Source organism: Zonotrichia leucophrys, chromosome 6 (genome assembly GCF_028769735.1).
Source record: "Zonotrichia leucophrys gambelii isolate GWCS_2022_RI chromosome 6, RI_Zleu_2.0, whole genome shotgun sequence".
In the NCBI taxonomy this organism is placed as follows: domain Eukaryota; kingdom Metazoa; phylum Chordata; class Aves; order Passeriformes; family Passerellidae; genus Zonotrichia; species Zonotrichia leucophrys.
The window spans coordinates 4,236,900-4,259,708 of NC_088176.1; the positions used below are offsets into that span (position 1 = coordinate 4,236,900).

The 22,809-nt window shown below is 42.2% G+C and overlaps 2 protein-coding genes across 2 annotated transcripts in view; one reads left to right on the plus strand and one right to left on the minus strand.

The window, feature by feature from the left end:
- Positions 1 to 57: 57 nt before the first annotated feature.
- On the plus strand, positions 58 to 5,260 carry C6H10orf88 (chromosome 6 C10orf88 homolog). The gene is made up of 6 exons (XM_064716095.1): positions 58 to 278; positions 369 to 560; positions 1,526 to 1,598; positions 2,151 to 2,357; positions 3,086 to 3,555; positions 4,696 to 5,260. Exons 1-6 carry the CDS (start codon positions 118 to 120, stop codon positions 4,922 to 4,924), a joined length of 1,332 nt encoding a protein of 443 aa, XP_064572165.1. The 5' UTR covers positions 58 to 117; the 3' UTR covers positions 4,925 to 5,260.
- Positions 5,261 to 6,464: 1,204 nt separating this feature from the next.
- Positions 6,465 to 22,809, minus strand: part of LOC135449686 (deleted in malignant brain tumors 1 protein-like) — a 66,981-nt gene continuing 50,636 nt past the window's right edge. The window contains 12 exon segments of the mRNA XM_064716907.1: positions 6,465 to 6,637; positions 7,500 to 7,768; positions 8,110 to 8,495; positions 9,647 to 9,819; positions 10,655 to 10,878; positions 11,689 to 11,839; positions 12,830 to 13,044; positions 13,832 to 13,967; positions 15,567 to 15,659; positions 22,442 to 22,483; positions 22,577 to 22,618; positions 22,724 to 22,735. Of these exon segments, the coding sequence (XP_064572977.1) occupies positions 6,465 to 6,637; positions 7,500 to 7,768; positions 8,110 to 8,495; positions 9,647 to 9,819; positions 10,655 to 10,878; positions 11,689 to 11,839; positions 12,830 to 13,044; positions 13,832 to 13,967; positions 15,567 to 15,659; positions 22,442 to 22,483; positions 22,577 to 22,618; positions 22,724 to 22,735 (1,916 nt within the window).

Here is a 22,809-nt window from a genome sequence, read left to right on the forward strand (position 1 = left end):
GCGCGGAGCCCCCGCGCTGCGCAGGCGCGTCCCGGCGGCGGCGGCGGCCGCTGAGGGTCGGTCGGTGCCGCTGCCCCGCTCCCGGCTGTCCCGGCTGTCCCTGCCCGCGGCTCCGCGATGTCGAGCGGCTGCGCGGCGGCGGAGGAGGAGGAGGCGGAGGAGGGAGGCCGGGAGCCGCTCTGTGTGTCGGCGCGGTGCTCCTGGCCCTGCGCGCCGCCGGGCGGCCTGGCCCGGGCGCTGTGCCTGCGGCGGGGTGCGGGGGACGGCGAGGAGCCCGGGTGAGGGCGGCGGGCGGCGAGAGGGGGCGCCGGGCTGGGCCGGGCGGGAGCGGGGCCGAGGGGACAACGCGTGTCGCTTCCCCCCCGCAGCGGCGAGGCCGTGCTGGCGGAGCGGCGGGAGGGCGGCGAGGAGCCCTGCGAGCTGCGGCTGCAGTGCCGGCCCGGCGCCGAGATGGTGTCCGTGGGCATCGTGAGCCAGGCCCGGAACATGGAGGTGTACGTGGGCGAGGAGTACTGCGGCACCGGCCGGGGACAGAGCCGCGGCACCCGCCCGGCCCCGGGGTGAGTGGCGGGGCCCGCACTCTGCTCTGTGTGTGTCTGTGAGGTGATGCTGCTGTTCGAAACCTGTAGCAAGGCTGAGAGGACTGAGGTTGTTCAGCCTGGAGAAACCCTAGAGCCATTTCCACTGCCTAGAAAGGCTGCGAGAGAGCTGGAGAGGGACTTTGGACAAGGGCTTGGAGAGATAGGATGGGGGGAATGGCTTCACACTGCCGGAGGGCAGGGTTAGATGGGATATTGGGAAGAAATTCCCTATGAGGGTGGGCAGGCCCTGGCACAGGGTGCCCAGAGCAGCTGTGGCTGCCCCTGGATCCCTGGCAGTGCCCAAGGCCAGGCTGGACAGGGCTGGGAGCAGCCTGGGACAGTGGGAGGTGTCCCTGCCATGGCAGGGGTGGCACTGGGTGTCTTTAAAGGTTCCTTCCAACCCAGCCCATTCTTGAGTTCTCTGAAAGTCTCTGTGATAAGTAGTCATGTCAACTTCAAAAAACAAAAGAGAAAATTTTAAAAAGGAGGTTTTGTTTTCCCCTTCAACACTTCCTTCCATGCTTTGCCGGGGGAAATAAAGCGATGTTTCTATTTTGTTTTTAAGTCATTACATGGCACATCTGCTGCTTAATTAGCTAACTAGAAACCAGCCGACTCAGAGCCTCAGGGAGGATGGGTGAATAATGTACAGAACCTCAAAAGCTTCTCTAGTGCGCAGTGCAAGCACACATACAAGTAATTTTTACATAAATATTTCATAAGATTCATTACAAGTTGTGTATAAGCACTAAAGCTGCTATTAGAAAGTAAAAATCTGCTAAAACCTAGAAACTAAAAGTGCTGTTGGAAACCATAAATCTGCATTGGAAACGTGTTTCAGTCAGTCTTGTTTCTTATCTAAATATTTACCAATATAGTGTATTTCTACAAAAGAAAAGTACCTTGTAAATTGATGTCACAGCTTGTTTATTTTGTTTTTCTAGTGAAACTGAAGAGGTTACTTTATACCACAAGTACCTTAAGTTTGAATGCCCTGCAGCCTCCTGTAGAATTAAGGTAGGGAGTTGAACAGCATTGTTTTAATTTTTTTCCTATCTTTTTAATCACTTAATCTACTTAATTGCATTGCTCTTAGTAAAATTATTGGTTTTATACACTTCATCTCTTGACATAATCACTTAAAAATCTGTTGGCTGGTACTTTGTGTTGATGGCAGAGTGCTGCTTTTAGATTGATGTCAGTTTTCTTTTTGTGAAGACTTTATGTGCTACAGATAATTTAGTCTTAGAGAAAAAAAACATAACCCAGATAAACTGCAGATTTGTGATTAGAGCTGTCAGGTCTGGGGTTAAATAAGTTTGTGAAAATTGTGTGGCAACTACTCTTAAACGCTTAGAAATTTGTCTTTGGGGTACTCAGGCACCTCTGTTCCAGTCAGAATTTTATGGGGAACAATAGCAAGGAGAAATTGGCTTAATTTCCCTGGAAAAGAGCTCATCATAATTTTTCCCAAGACTCAAAGAGCAATGCATTGTCCCCTATGTACAAGGAAAACATGAATTGGTTTTTTCCCTAACCAAAGTATTCCTTTTTTCCTTCTTGCAATAGCTGCTCTCCTTTGGTGAGAAACACAGAGTACTCATCAATAAAATAATTCTAGAAGTGAAAGCAGTGTCTGCAAAACTAGCAACTGATTTTCCCTCACTAGGCTCAAGCATAGATCTAGACAGAGTGCAAACTATAATGGAATCCATGGGATCTAAGTTGTCTCCAGGTGCTCAGCAGCTCATGGACATGGTTCGGTGTCAGCAGAAGGTAAGTCAATTTTCCACAGACACTTCACCAGTTAGGAATGCTTTAAAAAGATTTTGGGGTTTTTTAATCTGTACTTTCTGCTATTTTGTTTTTTTTAATCTGTACTTTCTGCCATTTTCATCCTGATTTAACTGTTGCCACTCAAATGAGTGCAGGGAGTAAAGACTATTTTCTCCAGGATATTATTATTATTATTAATGTTAGCATTAGTATTGTTGTAATTTTAAGCTTCACTACTCATTAAGAATGGTGGGCATTTTCCCTGGAATGTTTGGGGTGTAGATAGATGGGTTGGTTTGTCTCTTTAGTGGTCATTTTATATATATACATATATATACATGCATACATACACACACACACATATATATACATACATACATATATATATACATATATATGTGTGTGTGTGTATGTATATATATGTATATATATGTGTGTATATGTATATATATGTATATATATATTTATAAGAATCCTAAATCCATCTTATGTCAATAATTCAGTTTTGGGGACACAGCATGGTAAAAATGAAGTCAGTAAAGCTCTTTTCTTACTTAGACACTGACAAGATAATTAATACTTCATACTTAACAAGAAATGCAGTTCAAAATTATTTTAAAAACCTTTACTAGTAGAGTGCAGGGTTATAATGGATCTGTTGTTATTGCTGTATAATTTCCAGTATATCTGAAATCTCAAATACTCAAATGGGTTTTTCTCCCCTTCAGAACAGTTTCTCTCTTGGAGACAAGCTCAGTTGGATCATGGGGAGGAATTCTGGCTTTGGAGGTGACCATGCACTAGATGGAATGCACAGAGCAGCTCTGCAGTCATCACTGAGTCCACCAGCCAGTGAACCTTTGCCTGTTAAAAATCATTTAACAAGTGAGGCAGTGTACAAAGATGTGAAAATAACTCGTGATCTGAACTCAGAGCTACCTGAAACAGGGAATACTTTGGATTCTGAAAGACTTCCTACCCAGCAAAATGCAGCTGACCTCAGGAATGATTTGAAAGTCATGGGATCTCTGCACGTGCAGCAGCAAGCAGGTGAAACTCCAAACCTGGCCAACCCACAGGTGCTTCTTCCTTTTCTTCAAAACCTGTGCACTCAGGTGAATCACCTTCGGCTCAGGGATGGAGAGAGGCACCTCGGGAAGAGTGCAGTGGCCAAAGAGGAGACTGCTCAGAGTGCTGGGTGAGTTATGTTTGGTGAATCTCTCCAAGTAGTATTGAATATTTGCTGACAGGTTTAAACAAAATGTGTAATGTAATTTTCTTCTCATAGTGAATCTTAGAATATGTGGTTTTGAAGGCCGTGTGGTGATGAACATTACAAATTTTCAATTTCACAACTTTTTTGAATGTAGGAGTTTTTCAGAAGAAGTCACATCATTTGTTACTAAACTGTTTTGTGTTACCTGTCTTAGACAACCCTGGCTGTCTGATGGTCACAATCCAGGGGTGGGAAGGGGGAGAACAGAGGACACCTAAACCACAATAACATAACTGCACATCACTAAAGCTGTTCTTAATATTCACACAATAGTTATTTTCTATTGTGAGAGCCAGTCATCTCATTATCCATCTATAACATCTTCTGCCTCCATTTAATGTAATTTAAAAGCATGTTTCTTCATACACATTTAGCTTGTCTTTCTCATATACTACATTTCCAGTTTGATTACTTTTACCCCTAAATTCTCACATCTTCCCTTTTTCACACAGTGTGCCACAATCTTTGTGCTGTACTTGGTGTGAATCATCCCACTGATTTTCCTGTCCCTCCTCACTTGTTGGCATTTACAGTGCAGGTGTCACAGTTCCCCAGTTGGTACCTCAGGAACAATAGTGGAACCCCTGAGATGTGGGAATCAGGATTTAATGGAGACTGAATATCTCAGCTGCAGTATTTGTACAGAATGCAGATACAAACCCAGAGAGTTGCATAGTTTTATAACTCTTGAAGCACTTTTGCTGACAAGAACAGTCTTCCATGCTGACAGAATACAAACTGTGTATATTGACTTGTGTGGATTTGTTTTATGTAATTAAGCTCTCTAATGCATATTTGAGCCTTTGAAAAAACAAGGTTGAAAGAAGATGACTACATACAGTAGCATGTTTATGAAAAAAATTAGATTTAAAGTGTGGCAGGCAAGGTATTTTGCTTGTCCTAAAAACCTAATGCCTTTCAAAGCTCATTGCCTAATAAATGAAATTTTACATTTAACAGATGTTCATGTGCCCAGATCTCTATATTGCCCCTTGTCATTAAGAAATAGATTATACTTATTCTTATAGGTTATACTTATTCTTGTCTTTGCTTTTCTTACAGAGTGGAACAACAGCCCATTTGCTCCTATTTGGAAAAGATCATTTCAAAAAACCTGGATCTGATGGAGAAGAAGCTAATGGACTATATTGACTGCCAAATCCAGGCTCTTCAGACACACATAGACAATAAAATGTTTCTCTTGATGGACTTGGTTCAGAACTCAAAACCAAACAAAATTTCCCAAGCACACTATGACTCTAACGAGGGGTTTTCTAATGGGGAGAGATAGAGGGGTTCACAGGTGGGGTTCAGTGTGAATACCTGGAGTAATTAATTACACTTCACAAAGCTCAGTATTTATGCAGTTCAAACTATGAAGAACCTCAGTGTTGTTAACTTGCATTTTGTTACTGTAATTCTATCCACTGTTGTACACACTTGGTAGTTTTATGAAAGATCTTAAGAATGTGTTTTTTCCTAAATATAAGAGTTTTGTATGGCCTTTGTGGCTTATTTATTTAAAGAGCATTGCTAGAAGCTGTATGAGCAGTCCCCCAGTTCCAGTTTGAACAATGGAGTGCTCTAAATAAACTGAGTTACTGCTTATCTTTGTACCTACATGTAATCAGCTCACTTTTTTTTGTTGTATTAATTTTGATGTGAAGTGTGTTGTCAGTAGAACAGAATGCAGTTTGTGCTTTTGCTTTATTGGCACTCCTTCAAGAAATTGAAGGCATTTGTTGTTCCATCTCTAAAAGGAAGGTTGGATTGTCATTGCCTGATTTGGGATTGCCTAGTTTGTGGAGCTGTCTTTAGAGAGCTGGGGGAATGTGAACCCAGCCTGGGTCCTTTGGAAGCCTTGTTGGCTGTACAGGCACCTGAATTAGGAGTCCAGGCTTCTTAAGAGATGCCTAAAACAAGATTCTGGTAGTTCTTTCCCTCCTAAGCTAGCTGAGTGTGCAGGAACAAGTGAAATGATTGCACACTCAGCAGGCTTTATCCAGGTTTCATTATCCCCAGAAGTGCAAGTACTTCAGCCATGGCTCCTCTCAAGTGGGTGTTGCTCCCAGACAGATGTGCTGGGGCAGCTCCAGAGGAGTTTTCCTTGCTGCATCACATTTCCTTTAACCTGTTGGGATCAGTTTTGGTGTCATTTGGGGAGGTAGGAATGTGACTCCAAGCCCCTCCTCTGTGGCAGCTTGAGTTTCAAACTTCATTCTGTTTGTTCTTGGATTCTGGGGTGCAAATTGAAGGGTGTAGGGACTTCATGGTAATCCCTCCCCACAAACATTTTTGACAGAAGCTCTTGATGGGGAAGCAAGTGTTGACTCAAAATCAGCATAAGCATGTGCAAGCCACTATCTTTATTTACTCTGCCTGATATTTCCCTCTCCAGGAAAAGTGATGTATTTTGAAGACTGTCAGATCCTGCTGGTAGTGAACACACAGAAGCAGATTTGGAAGAGAGGATATTCTGCTCTAAAAAGACATCTTGCAGTTGTCCCTGATCTTAACTCCTGCCAGGTGCACTTTCAAAGTGATTCAAAAAGAGAAAAAGATTTTTTTAAAGACAAAAAATTATCTTAATTATCTTGTACTTTGTACCTGTGAAGGCATAAAGTCTGTCCTGAGGTATACACACTTTTACAACTCAGTAACTTGAGACAGAGTATTGAGATGTTTTTGGGTTTGGATTTTTTATTTGATAACAAAATGAATTTCTGAGTATTGAGTTCCAATGCTGTTAATTTAATGACTTTTTGTTTTTTCCCTCTCTGGGTGACAAATATGAAGAGCAGTTGACACTAAGTAGAAATCTCCAGAAGTAGTTACAATGAGCTCTGGACATTTTGATACCTGTATCCTCCCTGGTGCTTGTGATGCTTCAGTATCACAGCTACCACAATGAGAATGTTTGAAATTAAAACCACAAATGCCAGAGTGTGGAAGTTGTATTGCTGCAGGTTTGGTGTTTTTTCAGCTTCCACTTCAGTGAGGTATTCTGTGTAGAGAGAAAAAATAAGTGTTTAAAGTTTAGAACACTGTATGATTTAACTGAAATCCTGAATAGTAATACTGAAGAGTTGTAAAAATTGCTAATAAAACAATCCTGCAGATCATCATGATGTTCAGTTCTTTGGTATTGCTGCAGCAAAGTTTCTGCCAAGCAGTGCTGTCACCATGAGAGAGACTTGAGACATTTGCTGAATCAAAGTTGGGCAAAAAAAACCCAATTAGTGGTTTCCTATCTGCTTCTCAGTAAAACTCATTCTGCTTTATATTTGCCTGTGAGTTGGAGATGTGTTCACTTCCATGTGTATGGATGCAAAATCTTTATTGAAATAAATGGAAACATATCTAAAATGTTGCTGTAATTTAGAAAGGTTAATAATTTTTTAAAAAGAAAATATTCTAATTACTATTAAGAGCAAGATTAATTCTAAATATTTCCTAGCTCTGATACCTGAAAGCAAATGGCCCAATGTTCTTTTCTCAGGTGAAGCTTTGGGCTCCATAAAGATCAATGAGCACAGTGGGAGCAGCAATACAAGCTTTTAAAAATAAATAACTTTTCCATATTTTGTAGTTTCTCTTTTCTCTCAGTACCTGACCAATGCAGATCAGACTGCAAATGGCACCAAAGCTTAGTTGTCTTGCAGACTCCTCTGCAGCTCTGATTTAAAGCCATGGTGCTTTTGGTTTCTGCTCTCAAGGCTCCTTTTTCCTCCTGTTCTGTGCAGGCAGTGGGAGGATTTAACCTGCCCTGGAGTCAGTCAGCTGTGCTTATTTTCTGGAGTACCAGCAACAAAACTGAGTGAAGTGCACACATAGATACATTTATTATTTTATTTTTCCCCTCTCACCTGAGAGCTCAGCAGCCCTGGGATCTCTCTTCAGGCGGATGGGCCCCACCACAGTGTTGGTTTTCCATGTGTAGGGAGAGATGGCTCTTTTGTGCCTGGAGATGCAGCCTCTGGCACAGCGAGAGTTGGTGCTGTTGCTGTCACAGATCACAATGTCACACTGCAGATAAACTGATGGGAAGCTCCTCAGGAACCTGAAGGCCCTAAATTTGAATCTTCCATGGTTTTCAAACGCTGGGTAGGTTACCACAGTGTCATCTTTATTGCAGCTGCAAAAGGATGTGCAGGTCTGTTAAAAGAGTCCACTTGGAATAATCATTCTGGATGAGTCCTGAGAGCTGTAACCACAGCATTTAACCAGGGCACTGTTCTACATGTGGGCATACAATGATGTGATTTTTTGCCTTTGCCCAGCATGATGTGGATATTTTTCCTAGCTCTATTTGTGGAACATCTTTAAATTTATCTGCAACTCAGTTCCAACCACAGTCTACTAAAGAAGGTAGGTGGAAGAGACAAAAATAAATAAAATAAATAATAGAAGAAGTGCAGCTGACATTTAGATGCCATTTCCTCTCACATTAGGAGAGTGTAATAAAATCAGCCTTACCCACTCCTGATTAGGTCGTATGTCAGTGATCCAAAGCCAGGCTCTGGAGCTGCAGTGCAGGTATCAATGAACACCTGGAGATTTGGATCAGTGGAGTGAAGAGTCACCTCAGCAAAGAGAGTTTGGTTCAAGTCCACGTAGTATGGGGAGTATTGCACGGGCTTGGAGAACAGATCTGACTCGTAGAAGGCCATGCTGACGTTGTACCTGCCCCCTGCAGCCAGCTTTTGGATGGCATTGTTTGTTGTGGTGTAGATGAGCTCCAGGGTTTCATTGTTGCTCATGGTGCACTGTGCAGTGATCTCGGTGCTCCTCTGGCGGGTGATGGTGCTGCCAGCTGCAGCCAGGGAGATGGTGTTGGTGTAAGTGATGCTGTGCCCTTCATCCTGGGAAAGGAGCGTGCCAGGGCTCAGCTGGGCTTGCACCAGCACAGCGGTTGAGAGGAATTGTAGCTAAAATCTTATCAACCCTCTGTAGCCATGATATTTTCTGAAAAATCCTTTCCTTAGGATTTTTTTCTCCTGAGAAGCTGAGAGGCCTCAGGAACAAAATGCAAACAATGGTTATCTGCTGCTGTGGAATGCAACAGGTGCATCTGGGATTGGTCTCATGTGGTTGTTTCTAATTAATGGCCAATCACAGTCAGCTGGCTCAGACTCTGTCCGAGTCACAAGCCTTTGTTACCATTCTTTCTCTTCTATTCTTAGCTAGTCTTCTGATGAAATCCTTTCTTCTTTTAGTATAGTTTTAATATAATATATATCAAAAAATAATAAATCAGCCTTCTAAAACCTGGAGTCAACATTCTCATCTCTTCCCTCATCTTAAGACCCCTGCGAACACCGTCACAACCCTCCTCTTGTTTTTTCTTAAACACTCAACCAATCCAGGCAGAAATAAGGTTAAGGAATAATTAAGGAATTGTAACTAAACTTACAAACCTGCCCAGCTATGCTTATCAGTCCTGGAAATGTGAAACAGGCTGCAGCCAAAAAAATCTTATCAACCCTCCTCTTATTTTTCCTAAACACTGAACCAATCCAGGCAGCAACAAGGTTAAGGAATAGTTAAGGAATTGTAACTAAACTTACACACCTGCCCAGCTGTCCTTGTCAGAGTCTTGGAACTGTGAAACAGGCTGCAGCCAAAAAATCTTATCAACCCTCATCTTGTTTTTTTCTAAACACTGAACCAATCCAGGCAGCAACAAGGTTAAGGAATAGTGCATGGAGTGTGGGAAGTACTAAAGCTATGCTCCAGTCACCCTTATCAAAATAGTGCTATGAACTGGCTCTTGGGAATCTTCTGGGGGGGTTAATTTGTGTGGATTCCCCCATATTTCTTTTGAAAGGTTCATTGATCATCAGATTCCTAAAGAGGAAAAAATGTTCTTTGTACTTCCAGACAGGAAACATGGAATGGGGTGAGCTGAGTGAAACTAAAATCAATTTACTCACATGCTCTTCATACACTGCTTTTACCAGCTCTTATCTTTCCTAAGCTCTTGTTAGCTTATTGATATTTTTATCCCCTTTACCTTTTTAATTGTCCCACAGCTGGCCAATGGGAAGGAGAAGATCACTGAATCTGTCACAACTGGTCTGCAAGATGGATCATTCAGCTGCAGGTGAGCTTCCCCAAAGCCAAGGGAGGCCAGGTAAGGCTTGCTCAGAACAATTCTCATGCTGTCTGAGGAGCATGTAAGGGTTGCTGCCATTGAAAAAGAATCAAACAAAACCAAAAACACATTAGGACAAACTGCTGTGGTCATTTCTCACTTTATCTACATCCTTGAAATTGTCACATGATTCTGGATTTGTCAGTGAAAAAGTTCATGCCCAGTTGAGATCATGCAGAAGTTGCACCAAAATTTCATGCTCAACTTCAGAATTGGAGCAAAACCCCATAAAACTTATGCTGACAGTTTAATTTAAAAAACAGTAACACAGAAGGGTCTCTGCATTTTTAAAAGGGAAAATGAATCAAAGTGCTGGTGCAGAATGGTGGGTAAAGAAACTGATTTATCTCAGGCACTGAGGCTTTAGAAACTCCTTTCCACCTCAATTAATGGGAAGATGGGCATGCAAGGATATAGGACCAATAAGAAAAATAAGGCCCAGCTCAGAGGGAAAGGAAATTACCACACACCTAAACTCTGACTGCCCCGTGCAGACCAGGAAAATTCCTGAGTGCCTTAGGCAACAAAACCATTTAAACTAACCAGACAATAGCAGTTTATCTTTGCATCTTAACATGGTAACAATGTTTGCACAAAAGAAGGAAAATTTTGATTTTAAGTGATGTCAGCCAGAAAAAAAGCACCCAAAATTGAAAGAACTGTTTTTCTTTGCAGATGGGTCAGGAAGTAACTTATGCTCTATAGATGAGATAATGTGGGATTTTTGTCTGTAAAAGGGGTTAAAAGACTATCAATAAAAAGGCTTAACTCCTCAGTATCAACCACCAGTTCTTTAGGATGTTTGTAAGAGAAGAATCACATTATTAAAAAGAATCAGCATCCTCCCCATGAAGCAGAGGCACTCACTGTTGGGCTCCATGGGTCCTGGCAGGGGAGCAGTGGAATACTGAGCTGAAAATCCTCTGTAGGAGTTGGTGTCATCTGTGGACAGCACAACGGTCAGCGCGTTGGAAGAAGACTCAAAGGTGGGCTGGGCATGCCCACACACTTTCCCCAGCAACCCAGAGGCAGTGCTGGCCCCATCATAGACTGCTGTGAAGTCAAGCTGGCAGTTTCTGTCCAATTCCAGGCTGCAGACACAGGAAAAGAAATCATTACAGGGAAATCTTTGGTTGTACTGGATAGAGGATCCAGTGCAGATAAAGCGTCTGAGAGCTCCACTCAACTGAGGTAATAGAATGGAGAACAGAACACCACAAATAGACATTGTTAAAACCAAAGAAAACATATAAAAATATTATATGTATAATTTTAAAAGTGTAGGGTTGGCTTCTCAAACCTCTTGAGTGTATCACAGAGGAAGATTCTTGCAATTTTTCACCAGTGGAAGGTGGATTCTCCCAGAATTTGAGATGCACCCTGGCCAGGAATGCTCAGAGCATATTGCACCCTGTGCAGAGTTTATCATCTCAGAGGGCAATGGTCAAGGTAAAGGTTTCCTGTGGAATCCTGCACATTTCATACTGAATTCTTGCAGGGCATCCTGCAGTCTGAATATCTCAAGAAATGGACCTGCACCTTGTGGCTGGTCACCAGAGATGTTTTCTGCATTTCCCTGACTGGCACTGCAGCTGCTTTAGGGAAATGTACAGGGATGTAAAACAATCATTTTATCATAACAGTTTATCGTAACTCTTTATTTTAAAAGTGTACAGAGGTTCTAAAAGTTAAAAAGCACCTCTTCCTGTGCTTAACAAAGTAATGTCTGTAAACAGAATATATAAAGAGAAATAGAGCATTTATAAATATATGTATAAATAGGAATATGGATATATAAAAATATACATAATATAAATAAATAAGTATATATAAAAATATAGGATATATAAAAATATACATAATATAAATAAATAAGTAATATAAATAGGGAATTTACTCACAAAAAGTCTCGGAACTCCAAGTTTATCTTGGAGTTTTTTGGTGCTTGTATGTGCCAGACACAGTATTTGAATTGAGGGTAAGGTGCTGGGTAGTTGGGGCTGCTGAATGTCCCATTGGGTCCAGTTAATTCTCCCCCACAATTTTCAGTTCCTGAAAAGAAGAGGAGATATATTGATAACAGAATAAGTCATATAATGAGTCATATAAAAAATCCCCAAACCTTATGCAGCTATCAGGATTTATTCTTTAGGAGTCCATTCCTTTGGAAATGATTAAAGGCACTAAAGATGGAAATTCTGTAGGGAATTTGAGGTGGAATTACAAAATGGAGCCAGTGGTCACTATTTCTGTGAGGCTCAGTGTGATGACACCTGAGCTGGTGTTAACTTTGAGTTAACTTTGGTTAACTGGGAGCAGCTTAGGGAGAGCCACATTTATCCACATTTTGCATAAATTTGATGTCCTCTTGAAAAACTGCTAATGAAGTTGCTACACCAACCATACATGATCTGTATGGAAGTGCAAAATCTGCAAGTATGAGAGAGATTTGACTTGCTAGACAAAGGCAAAAAAAATCAAACCAGTGGAATCTCAGACAAATGTAGACTAGAAACAGGGCAGAATCTTTCAGCAGCAAAATTAAAGACTGGAGCATCATGAACTGGGATTTGGTAAGTACTATATAAAATTAAGTTTTTAAGAGCTTAATACCATGCCACCAGGTCAGCAGAAGCAAAGGGGCTGGTCACAAGCTAAGATTGATTTTGTTCAAGCTGTTCTTATCTTTCAAAAGAAAAAGAGCAAGGAGCTTTTTAAATTTAAATCCTTCTGTGATCTGTTCTTGGCAGGAGTTCTGACTAGATGGTAAAATTCTCCTGGGTAAATGCTGTGATATTTGCAAGCTGAGTACATTTCATAGAAATCTGGAAGTAAAAGTCAAGTCCCATAATGTCACCTTTGCCATCACTTTTCTAAGTTAAATTTAACTTTTTGGGATCTCTGCAAACACATTGCTTGTGCCTCTTTCACTGATTTTTGTCCCACTCCGTTCTCTGAGGCCTGAAGACCTGAGTGAGGCTGATCAAAGTTTTTTTAAATTATGTTTCATTGCTGCAGTTCAGATATTATTTAATGGCTTACTTGATCCTGGTGAAAAGAAGTAGTAGTAGACGAAGAAGTTTCTTGTGAAAGGCACGGAGTTGGTTGTAATGAGAAAAGTTAAACTGTCAGAGGAGGATTCAAGCACTGGGACTGCATCTGTGCCATCACACACTTGGCCAAGGAGAGCTGAAGCAGTGGAGGCACCATCAAACACTTTGATGCTCTCTGTTTCACAGCTTGAAGAAGGAGCAAATCTGTAGGGAAAAGCACAGTGAGAAACACCTGAGCTCCTTGGCAAATGTGCACAGGGGCTGGGGCAGTCCCACAGATACAGCCTGGGTGGGGAATGGGCTGGGAACAGCCCTGAGGAGATGGATTTGGGGGTGTTGGTGAGTGAGGAACTCAACATGACCCAGAAGTGCAACACTGAAAATGAATGGGAGATTGAGGGAAGTGATTCTTCCCGTGGGACCCCAGCTGGAATGCTGCATCCAGCCCTGGGAGCCCAGGACAAGAAGGATGTGCTGGAGAGAGTCCGGAGGAGGCCATGGAGATGCTCCCAGGGCTGGAGCCCCTCTGCTCTGGGACAGGCTGGAGAGGAGAAGGCTCCGGGAAGAGCTCAAAGCCCCTGGCAGGGCCCTCCAGAGAGGGACTGGGGACAAGGGATGGAGGGACAGGACTCAGGGAATGGCTTCTCACTGCCAGAGGGCAGGGTTAGATGGGTTTTGGGGAAGGAATTCTCTGTGAGGGTGGCAGGCCCTGGCACAGGTGCCCAGAGCAGCTGTGGCTGCCCCTGGATCCCTGGCAGTGCCCAAGGCCAGGCTGGACAGGGCTGGGAGCACCTGGGACAGTGGGAGGTGTCCCTGCCATGGCAGGGGTGACACTGGATGGGATTTAACTCAAATCCAACTCAAACCATTCTGTGTTTCACTGGAGGGCACAACACAGATTCAACAGAGAGAAATATTTAGAGGCAATACATTTCTGTGCTTTATTCTAGTGGAATGAAAAAGTGCAAAAGCATCTGTAGGAAATACTTACTTAAAATGGGAGAAAACAATCCTAATTGTTTGATTTGCATTCCTCTGGATTTGCCAGGTGCAGTTTGCATTTGCATTGAGTTCAATCCTCAGGGCTTTGTTGGGCTCATGCAGGGAAGCCCCACAGCGAGGCACCCCTGTTGGACAGCAGCAACAACCACAGAAACAGCTTGCAAGGATTTCTCTCAAGTTTTCTCTTGCAGTGAATATTTAATCCTCTATTATACAAAGATTGGAAGAGTCCATCATCAAACAGATTTGAAAAATGTGCTAATTTTTAAAAAATTATTTATATTATTTCATTTTATGAAATCTGATGGTAAAAGAATATTAAAAAGCCATGGTTTATCCTGGTTTTCCTAGTACCACAGAAAAGGATCAAGCCAGCAGCACAACTGGAAATGCCAAGTGCTGCAGGACACCTCAGCAACCCTTTTCAGCAAGGTTTGTCACCACAAGCAATTCAGGCCTTGGGACCTGTAAGTACCCTTATGAAAAAACCCCACAACTCAACTGTGTCTGACATCACTGACATAAATTAATAGGTTAGGAAGTAGTTGAAATAATGGCCATTGCATGGGAAAGTTTGTAATCCACTCTGAGCATAAGATCTCCTTTCAACTTTAATAGAATTATATTTAATTATATATTCATTTATATATAAACAATATTTATTTATTATTATATTAAATAATAATTAAATAATTTATAATTAAATAATATTACAATCAAATATAATATATAATATATAATATATAATATATAATATATAATATATAATATATAATATATAATGTATAATATATAATATATAATATATAATATATAATATATAATATATAATATATAATATATAATATATATATGTATTATATAAATATACAATAGTATTATTAAATATGATATTAAATATATAATGTGTATTATATATTATATAATTATACAGATATGTATTATATAGATACTTAATATTATAATTAAGTATAATATTAAATATATATTATATTTAATATTAAACATAATATAATTATATAATTATATAATTATATTTAATTATATAATTATATTTAATGTTATATATAAAAATAATGGTCTAAAGCAGTAAGAAGAATTTTCTGTAGAGTGCATGCAGCCCCAGAAAATAAAGTCAGGCTTTCTGATGGACTCCAGAGGGAATAGAAAGGTTGGGGAGAGACTTTTTCCATCACAAATGAAACCTCCTCTCTGTAAGAGCATTACAGGTCAGTCCTGCCCTCTGCACTCTCTGGGGTCAGACACCAGTGGAGCAGCTCTGCTGCAATATTTCATTATCCTGCAACAGCCACCCTCCTTTAATCAGCCACATTGCTGATCTGAGCAGCAAACAGCTCTTTATTGCTTCTGATTGAACAAAGGAAAAATGAACAAATCTCTGTCAAAAAGCAAACATTTCTCAATTAGTCTCCTGATTTCTGTTATTCCAATACAGTGTTAATTTATAAAAGCAAATTTACATTCCAGAGTAAAACTGCTTCAAAATCAAGTTCTTAAAATAAAATAACTGCCATAGGGTGGAATGTATAGAATATTTTTATTATTTACCATTTTTAGTCACGTTTAGGTGTCACTATCATGCCATCAGCCAATTAAAATAAGATTCATTTTAAGAGATGTTTAACATTTTGCCCTTCAGTTGCCGAAGTAAGACCTGTTGTGCAGAAACCAATCAAATATCACAGATAAACAGATTTCCATACCTGTGAATTCTACTGAGCTGCTTTCAGAGAGAGCCAGGGCAGTGAAGAGGGGCAGGAGGAGGAACTGCCAGAGCAGCTGCATTTTGAGGGCAGCTGGGGAGGGCAGGCTTTGGCTTTGCTGGCTTTTATACCTGCTGCTGTTTCACAACCACCCTGTGGTACCAAGAGGGAGGGTTTAATCAGTCAGTGTTTCTTTTTAACAGATATAAATGAGAAAGTAACAGGTGGGTCCATTTTTTTAAACAGGCACGGTGTGGAGTAAGTTTAAAGTGCTTTTGTCAGCTCTCAAAGCACATTTTCCAGTGGATTTCATGGAGAGGCTGTTTGGGGGTGTTGGCATGAGCAGGAATGTTGTGGGAGGGATTGACAGACTCCCTTGGGAGGCACATTTGCAGTTTTCTCTCAGCACTGCTCAGCAGAGTTTGGTTTCTCCCACCTTCATTTTGACACCTCTCCCTTTAGGTTACACAGGGCAGATATTCCCTGTCCTTGCTGGGGATTGCAGCAGCTGCTGTAAAAGAGTTGTCATGAACATATTGCTGAAACACCCAGGGATGAGCAAGGCCAGATTGTCACAGATTAAAAGGAGAAGATTGCACTGCAACCACTTTGCAGACAGGACTTAGACCTACACTAGGAGCTAGAGAAGGAAAAAGGAATCAGCCTTTCCTTCCTGAGGCAAGGAAACAAACACAACCCTGAAAGCCTGAATTCCTTTCAGCACAAATTACCTGTTCCAATATATTAACCCTATTTTGTCTCATAAGGACCAAAGCTCTGGAAAAATGCCAGAGTATTGCAGAGTGTTTCCCAGAGCAGCAGAGAGCTCCCAGTCCCTAGAGCGGCTGAGGCTGTGCCAGGGGCCCAGGTGTGCTGGTACCTGGCCTTGGCTCAGGCTGGGACCTGGGGGTGGGAGCAGCCAGGGCTCCCCAGGAGCTGCTGAGGGCAGCACAAACCCCACAGCTGTGCAAACAGGGCTTCTTCCAACTTTACTAGAAAATAAAGTCAAGACCTTCTTGAAACATAGCCAGGCGCTTTTCTTCCATTGTAATTTTTTTTTTCACAAAACCGTTTTCTTTTATAAGCAAACTGGTATATAATGCATTTGTAATGATACTGTATTTCTAATCTCAGACCTATGACTTCTTTAAAACAACTCTCTCTGACTTTTAACTCACTTTAAGGATTTTGATCTTGCAAGTTGAGTACGTTTCATAGAGGTCTGGAAGTAAAAGTAAGGTCCCATAATGTCACCTTTGCCATCACTTTTCAAAGTTAAATTCAAGTTAAATTTAATCTAAACTTTAATCTAAATTTAACATTCTTCATTGTGAAATGTACTCACACTGCCTTTGAGTGTGGAGGCACTAAATACATGTTTAAGGATGGTGCACAGCATTTGAATTCCCTTTGGCTTCTGGAAATGCTAAATTTGCATTTATTCTGTGTAGCCTTTTATTTCTCAAACCCACACACGTACTTGCAAGGAATTTTCAGATGTTAACATCCCTTTTGTGCCTGGATGTGACTCTGCAGTGAATGTGTGAGCTGGCCTGTGGATCCCTGCCAGTCAGTGCTCCAGAACCCAATGCCCTTTAAATCAATACCTGTGAGAAGCAGAGCACAGGTTAAGGACTGTGGTGGAGTTTTGTGTGAACTGAGCACGAGTAGAACTGAAGGAACATTGAGAAGGAAACAAAATCTTGAGAAAAAACAGGCAGTTGATCCAATTATTTTTTGTCACGGGAGTATTTATTGAAGTTCAGGCTTTTACAAGATCCGCCGCATAGATTCGAAAGATCTGAATTTAAGCAACCCAAGTTCATTTAAGATGAAATACCTTTAGATTTACACCCACTAGCATATTTTTAGAAATGAGCAGCAGATCTTGGAACACAATGAACAGGTCTAGAGGTGCTCAACATAATGTCATGGTCAGAAGCATCATTACTAGGAGACGATGACAATAACGACGTCGCTTGCGCTTCTCCTGGCTCTTCTCCTGTTCCATGGGATGGGTCTGGGAGGAGGGAGCCTGTTCCGTGGGAAGGGTCTGACAGGGGGGAACCTGTTCCCTGGGAAGGGTCTGACAGGAGGGAGCCTGTTCCCTGGGAATGGTCTGACAGGAGGGAACCTGTTCCCTGGGAAGGGTCTGACAGGAGGAGGAGGAGGAGGGGATGCATTGCACCCTGATACTTTGCACCTCAGGCAGAGCCTGGGGTTTACAGCAGCCCCATAACGGAGCTGGATGAGCCTCTGGCCTGGTGTAGGCTCATTCCCACAGGTTGGATCCTTTACACACCTGAAAAAGGGAAAAAAAACAACGCCACATATTGATTTTGTCATGACTGTGGCATGCTCACTAAGTTTGTTTCCTCGCTTGCAAGAAACTTTCTCCCACAAATGTCCAGCAGTGATGTTAATCACAACTCACAGCACTGAGCCCCTGTTCATTCCTTTCCATGCCACTGCATGGAATTTGGATGTCTGTTGGTGCAATGTGCACCACAACACATACAAATGTAATGCCACACCTCATGGAATTTTGTCAATACATATTAAATCACATTACAAACTGTACAGTGATGAGGTAGTGGAATTTTACTACACACTCTGCTATGGTTCATGCTTAATTAAAACAAACTAAAGGACAGCCATGGAAAGAAGGAATTTGAATTTTTGGAAGCTTAGAGCTGTCCATGAAGGATTCCCCTGGGCAGCATCCCAGCCCCTCTGACGTGTCTTTGAATCCCTGCCAGCATCATCTGGTGCCTTAAGTCAGTGACTCCAGCAAGAATGGCTCCTGGGACATTTGGATCAACAGACATGCACCAAGAATGTTTGTCTGTTTCCAAGAAATAGTGGTGTTTTGCAAAATTTTAGTATGATTAGTAATTGGAAGTATGGGTATGAGTGAGTAGTCAAATCAAGTTGTAGCTGAGCACTTGAAGGGTGTAACAAAATGGTGTGAAATCATCTTTGGGGCATCCCAGCTTGGCTGGGGAATCTCACATGAATAAATAACATTTATTCATGCATGAATAAATATTTACCCTTCCAGTGTTACTTCTGGCATCCCAGGTCTCCTTGGCTGGCACAGGCTGTTTAGGTATTTCAGCAACAACAGCTTCACATAGTTAGGCAGGGGAACGAGCTCTTCTGCAGGGGAAGGAATTGAATGTTGAGAAACCAGAAGTAAACACAGAGCAGAATGCAGCAGGTATTTTACTGCATTTTTTTTTTACTATATATGTATTTTAAATACTGGCCTGCTTTGCTAATTTAAATGTGGGCCTGGAATGGCAGCTGAGTGGGGAGGAAATTAATTTCTCTCTCTTTGATGGTGTCCCACAAAAAGCTCATTTCTCCCTCCTACAACTAACAGCTAACCCCGAGGTAACTCCTTGGTGTTGTTCTCTCCTGGAAGAGGGGGAATTTGCCAGGATCATGAGAAGTCTCTGCCTGTGAGCCCTCCAGAGCACAGGGCACGGGGTGGGCAGAGCTGGCAGGCTATGGGAGAACATCTCAAATGGTTTGTGACCATAAACGATGCAGACCTGGGCCAGCTCATCCCCTTGGCACTCACCACTGAGGATGGCTCTGCTGCCAGCCCTGCCTAAGCAGTGTGTGATCCCTGGCTGAGCTGTGGCATTCCCAATCCCTGTGCCTGCATCCAGCCTCTCCCGCTTCCCCTGCACTCAGATCCCCTCTGCCAATGAACTCCCAGCTCTGCCAGCCCTTCCCAGCTCACATCTCTCACCCAGGGTATCCTGCCCTTAGGAAGAGAAGTCATCAAAAAGAAGAAAGAATCAAATACCTGAGCCTGTAGTTGCTGCGTTTGTCTGTGGATTGGCTTTAAATGAAAATAAAAAAGGTTAAAAAGTGAGCTGATTGAGGAAAAGATGTGCTTTTAGGCCATCAGTTAATAGACATTGTAATGAGCAGAACACATTGGGACTAGGGAATATTATTAGCAGCAGTTCTGGGGAATAGAATTGTCATGGACAAAGGTTTCATACTAAGGAAAGTGTGGGGGCTTGGGTACTACATGTGACATATTACTGGCATTAATGGGAACCAGATTTAATTCTGTTTATCCCTCTGTGTGAGGCAATAACCCCATGCTCAAATGTCTGCTTGGCACCTGAAGTTCAGTTTCTTGTGTGTGTTTTACCAAAGCAGCCAAGTGCCTTTTATCAAAGTGTGGCTGCTATGGGCAGACTCTAAAATAAACCCTGGCTCTGCTCTGTGAGCAGCTGGGGCAGAGCATTATCAACTAGGGAGCAGAATTTGCAATTCAGTTTTTTCAAAAGACAAAGCCCACTGTGGAAAACTAAGGTTCAAAGCAAATACCACTGAATATGTCAAAAGGATTCCCACTGCCCCAACTTCCAGTGGGGATGCAGATTTGGAATACAGGGGGGCTGGCTTTGTAGGAGTGAGGTGATCTGGAGGAAATCTGAATTTATGTTGGTGTGGTGTGTCTGCCTCAGTGAATTCCAGTTCCTTAGAACTGGAATTGTAGCAGAGCAATATCAAACTCCCATATCAATACCAACAATTCAGGTTCCTCAATTTTTATGGAAGCCAAAGAAATTATCCCCAAATTTCAATATTAATTCCATGAGATGATACATGGAGACAGGGAGCCTTGCCAGCACATCTCAGATCCCAGCTTTGGTGGGGAATTAAGGGTATAAAGCAGGGTAAGTGTGCTTCATTTACCAGTGACAATGGCTGCTGTTTCAGGAGGTGGAGGGACTGATGCAGCAGGTGAGGCTGTCTCTGTGAGAAGAGAGAAAATTAAACATTGTATATGTTCTAATACATGGATGACCCACATGAAATACAGTGCAGTGCTCCCCACAGCTGCAGGAAGGACCAGAAATAAATACCTGGGATTTCAGCTGCGGTGGGCTCAGCTGTGGCTGTCAAAGAGAAAACAAAACCACCCTTCAGTGTCTGTTCCATGATTGTGGGGGCAAAGCCAGGGCTGGCAAGGGGGAGTGGAGCAGGATTTCACTCAAGCTGATGCTTGATCCTGAAATTCTGACCCATACACTGAAGTCATACACACCTGCTGCTCCAGGTGTTGTGTCTTCTGCAGGTGCTGATCAGAGACATGAGAGAAAACAAAACTGCAGGTTAAAAACTGCTTTCCCAGCATTGGGCAGGTGAGAGATACCCAAACCTCAGGAGACTCAAGGTCTCACTTAAGGGCTGGACAATGTTCCAGAGTGGGAGGAAAACCCATCCCTGACCATGGCACAGCTCTGGGAGCCCGGGCTGTTTGCTGAACACCAGTTTGGGGCTGGGATAAAGATTCTGATGTGCAGTGCCTGCCCAGTGCCATGTGCTGGCGAGGGCTGGGGGTTCCTGAAGCTGCCCACTCCCATGGCAAATACATCCCAGAGTGTGCAGGGATTGGGATGCAGCTCTGGGAGGTGCAGGAAGGATAATTTTCTGGGAATGGGACGACCAGGTGCAAATCTGAGTTTGTATTGATGTAGGGTGCCTGCCCCTTCAGGCTTTCATCAGGGCCAGTTTTTCTCTGTTTCCCCTTTCCCTTTTACTCCTTTATTATAATCTGGAAGCCAAAGGAAAGGCAGGTGGGATTATCTCCAATTCTAACTGATGAGATTATATTGTTATGGAGGCAGGGAGGCAGTCAATACATGATCAGAGCATGGCAGACAGTTCAACATGGAAACCAGAGCAGCATTTCATTACTTACAGGTGGTAGTGTCTGCTGCTGCAGCAGTGGATGCTGCTGCTGTGAGAAAGAAAAGATGAATTTTAATATTTTCTGCATGTCACATGTATTCTTTTTCCAGACACCCATGGCATGTAGGCCATAGTTACTCTTTATTACTTACCAGGGGTGATGTCTGCTGGTGCAGCAGTGGATGCTGCTGCTGTGAGAAAGAAAAAATGAATTTAAATATTTTATGCATGTTACATGTATTTTTTTCCAGACACCCATAGCTTTTAAGCCATACTCTTTATTACTTACCAGGGGTGATGTCTGCTGCTGCAGCAGTGGATGCTGCTGCTGCTGTGAGAAAGAAAAAATGAATTTAAATATTTTCTGCATGTCACATGTATTTTTTTCCAGGCCCCCATAGCATTTAAGCCATAGTTACTCTTTATTACTTACCAGGGGTGATGTCTGCTGGTGCAGCAGTGGATGCTGCTGCTGTGAGAAAGAAAAGGTGAATTTAAATATTTTCTGCATGTTACATGTATTGTTTTCCCCTGACACCCATAGCATGTAGGCCATAGTTACTCTTTATTACTTACCAGGGGTGATGTCTGCTGGTGCAGCAGTGGATGCTGCTGCTGTGAGAAGGAAAAGATGAATTTAAATATTTTCTGCATGTTACATGTATTTTTTCCCCCAACACCCATAGCATTTAAGCCATAGTTACTCTTTATTACTTACCAGGGCTAATGTCTGCTGGTGCAGCAGTGGATGCTGCTGCTGTGAGAAAGAAAAGATTAATTTAAATATTTTCTGCATGTTACATGTATTTTTTTCCCCCAACAACCATAGCATTTAAGCCATAGTTACTCTTTACTACTTACCAGGGGTGATGTCTGCTGGTGCAGCAGTGGATGCTGCTGCTGCTGCTGTGAGAAAGAAAAAATGAATTTAAATATTTTCTGCATGTTACATGTATTTTTTTTCCAGACACCCATAGCATTTAAGCCATAGTTACTCTTTATTACTTACCAGGGGTGATGTCTGCTGCTGCAGCAGTGGATGCTGCTGCTGTGAGAAAGAAAAGGTGAATTTTAATATTTTCTGCATGTCACATGTATTTTTTTTCCAGACACCCATTGCATTTAAGCCATAGTTACTCTTTATTACTTACCAGGGGTGATGTCTGCTGGTGCAGGACTAGGAGGGACTGTTGCTGTGAGAAAGAAAAGGTGAAATTAAATGTTAAATTTATGTTTCTGCTCTGAAACTGGCAGCAAATAATCCAGAGTAACACTGTATTACTTACTAGTGGTGATGTCTACTGCTGCAGTACTAGGAGAGGCTGTTGCTGTGAGAGAGAAAAGGTGAAAATAAATTTTATATGCATTTTAAATGGTTCTTTTTTCCCTAAGGACTGATAGCATATCCACCACAGTAATGTTATTTTACTTACGTGTGTTTACACCTGCAGGTTCAGCGGGAGGAGAGACTGTTGCTGTGAGAGAGAAAAGGTGAAATTAAAGTTTATATGCATGTTAA

Coding starts and splice junctions, on each gene's coding strand:
- C6H10orf88 (XM_064716095.1), top strand. CDS start 118: ATGTCGAGCGGCTGCGCGGCGGCGGAGGAGGAGGAGGCGGAGGAGGGA. Junction 279..368: donor GGGGACGGCGAGGAGCCCGG/GTGAGGGCGGCG, acceptor TCCCCCCCGCAG/CGGCGAGGCCGTGCTGGCGG. Junction 3,556..4,695: donor GAGACTGCTCAGAGTGCTGG/GTGAGTTATGTT, acceptor CTTTTCTTACAG/AGTGGAACAACAGCCCATTT.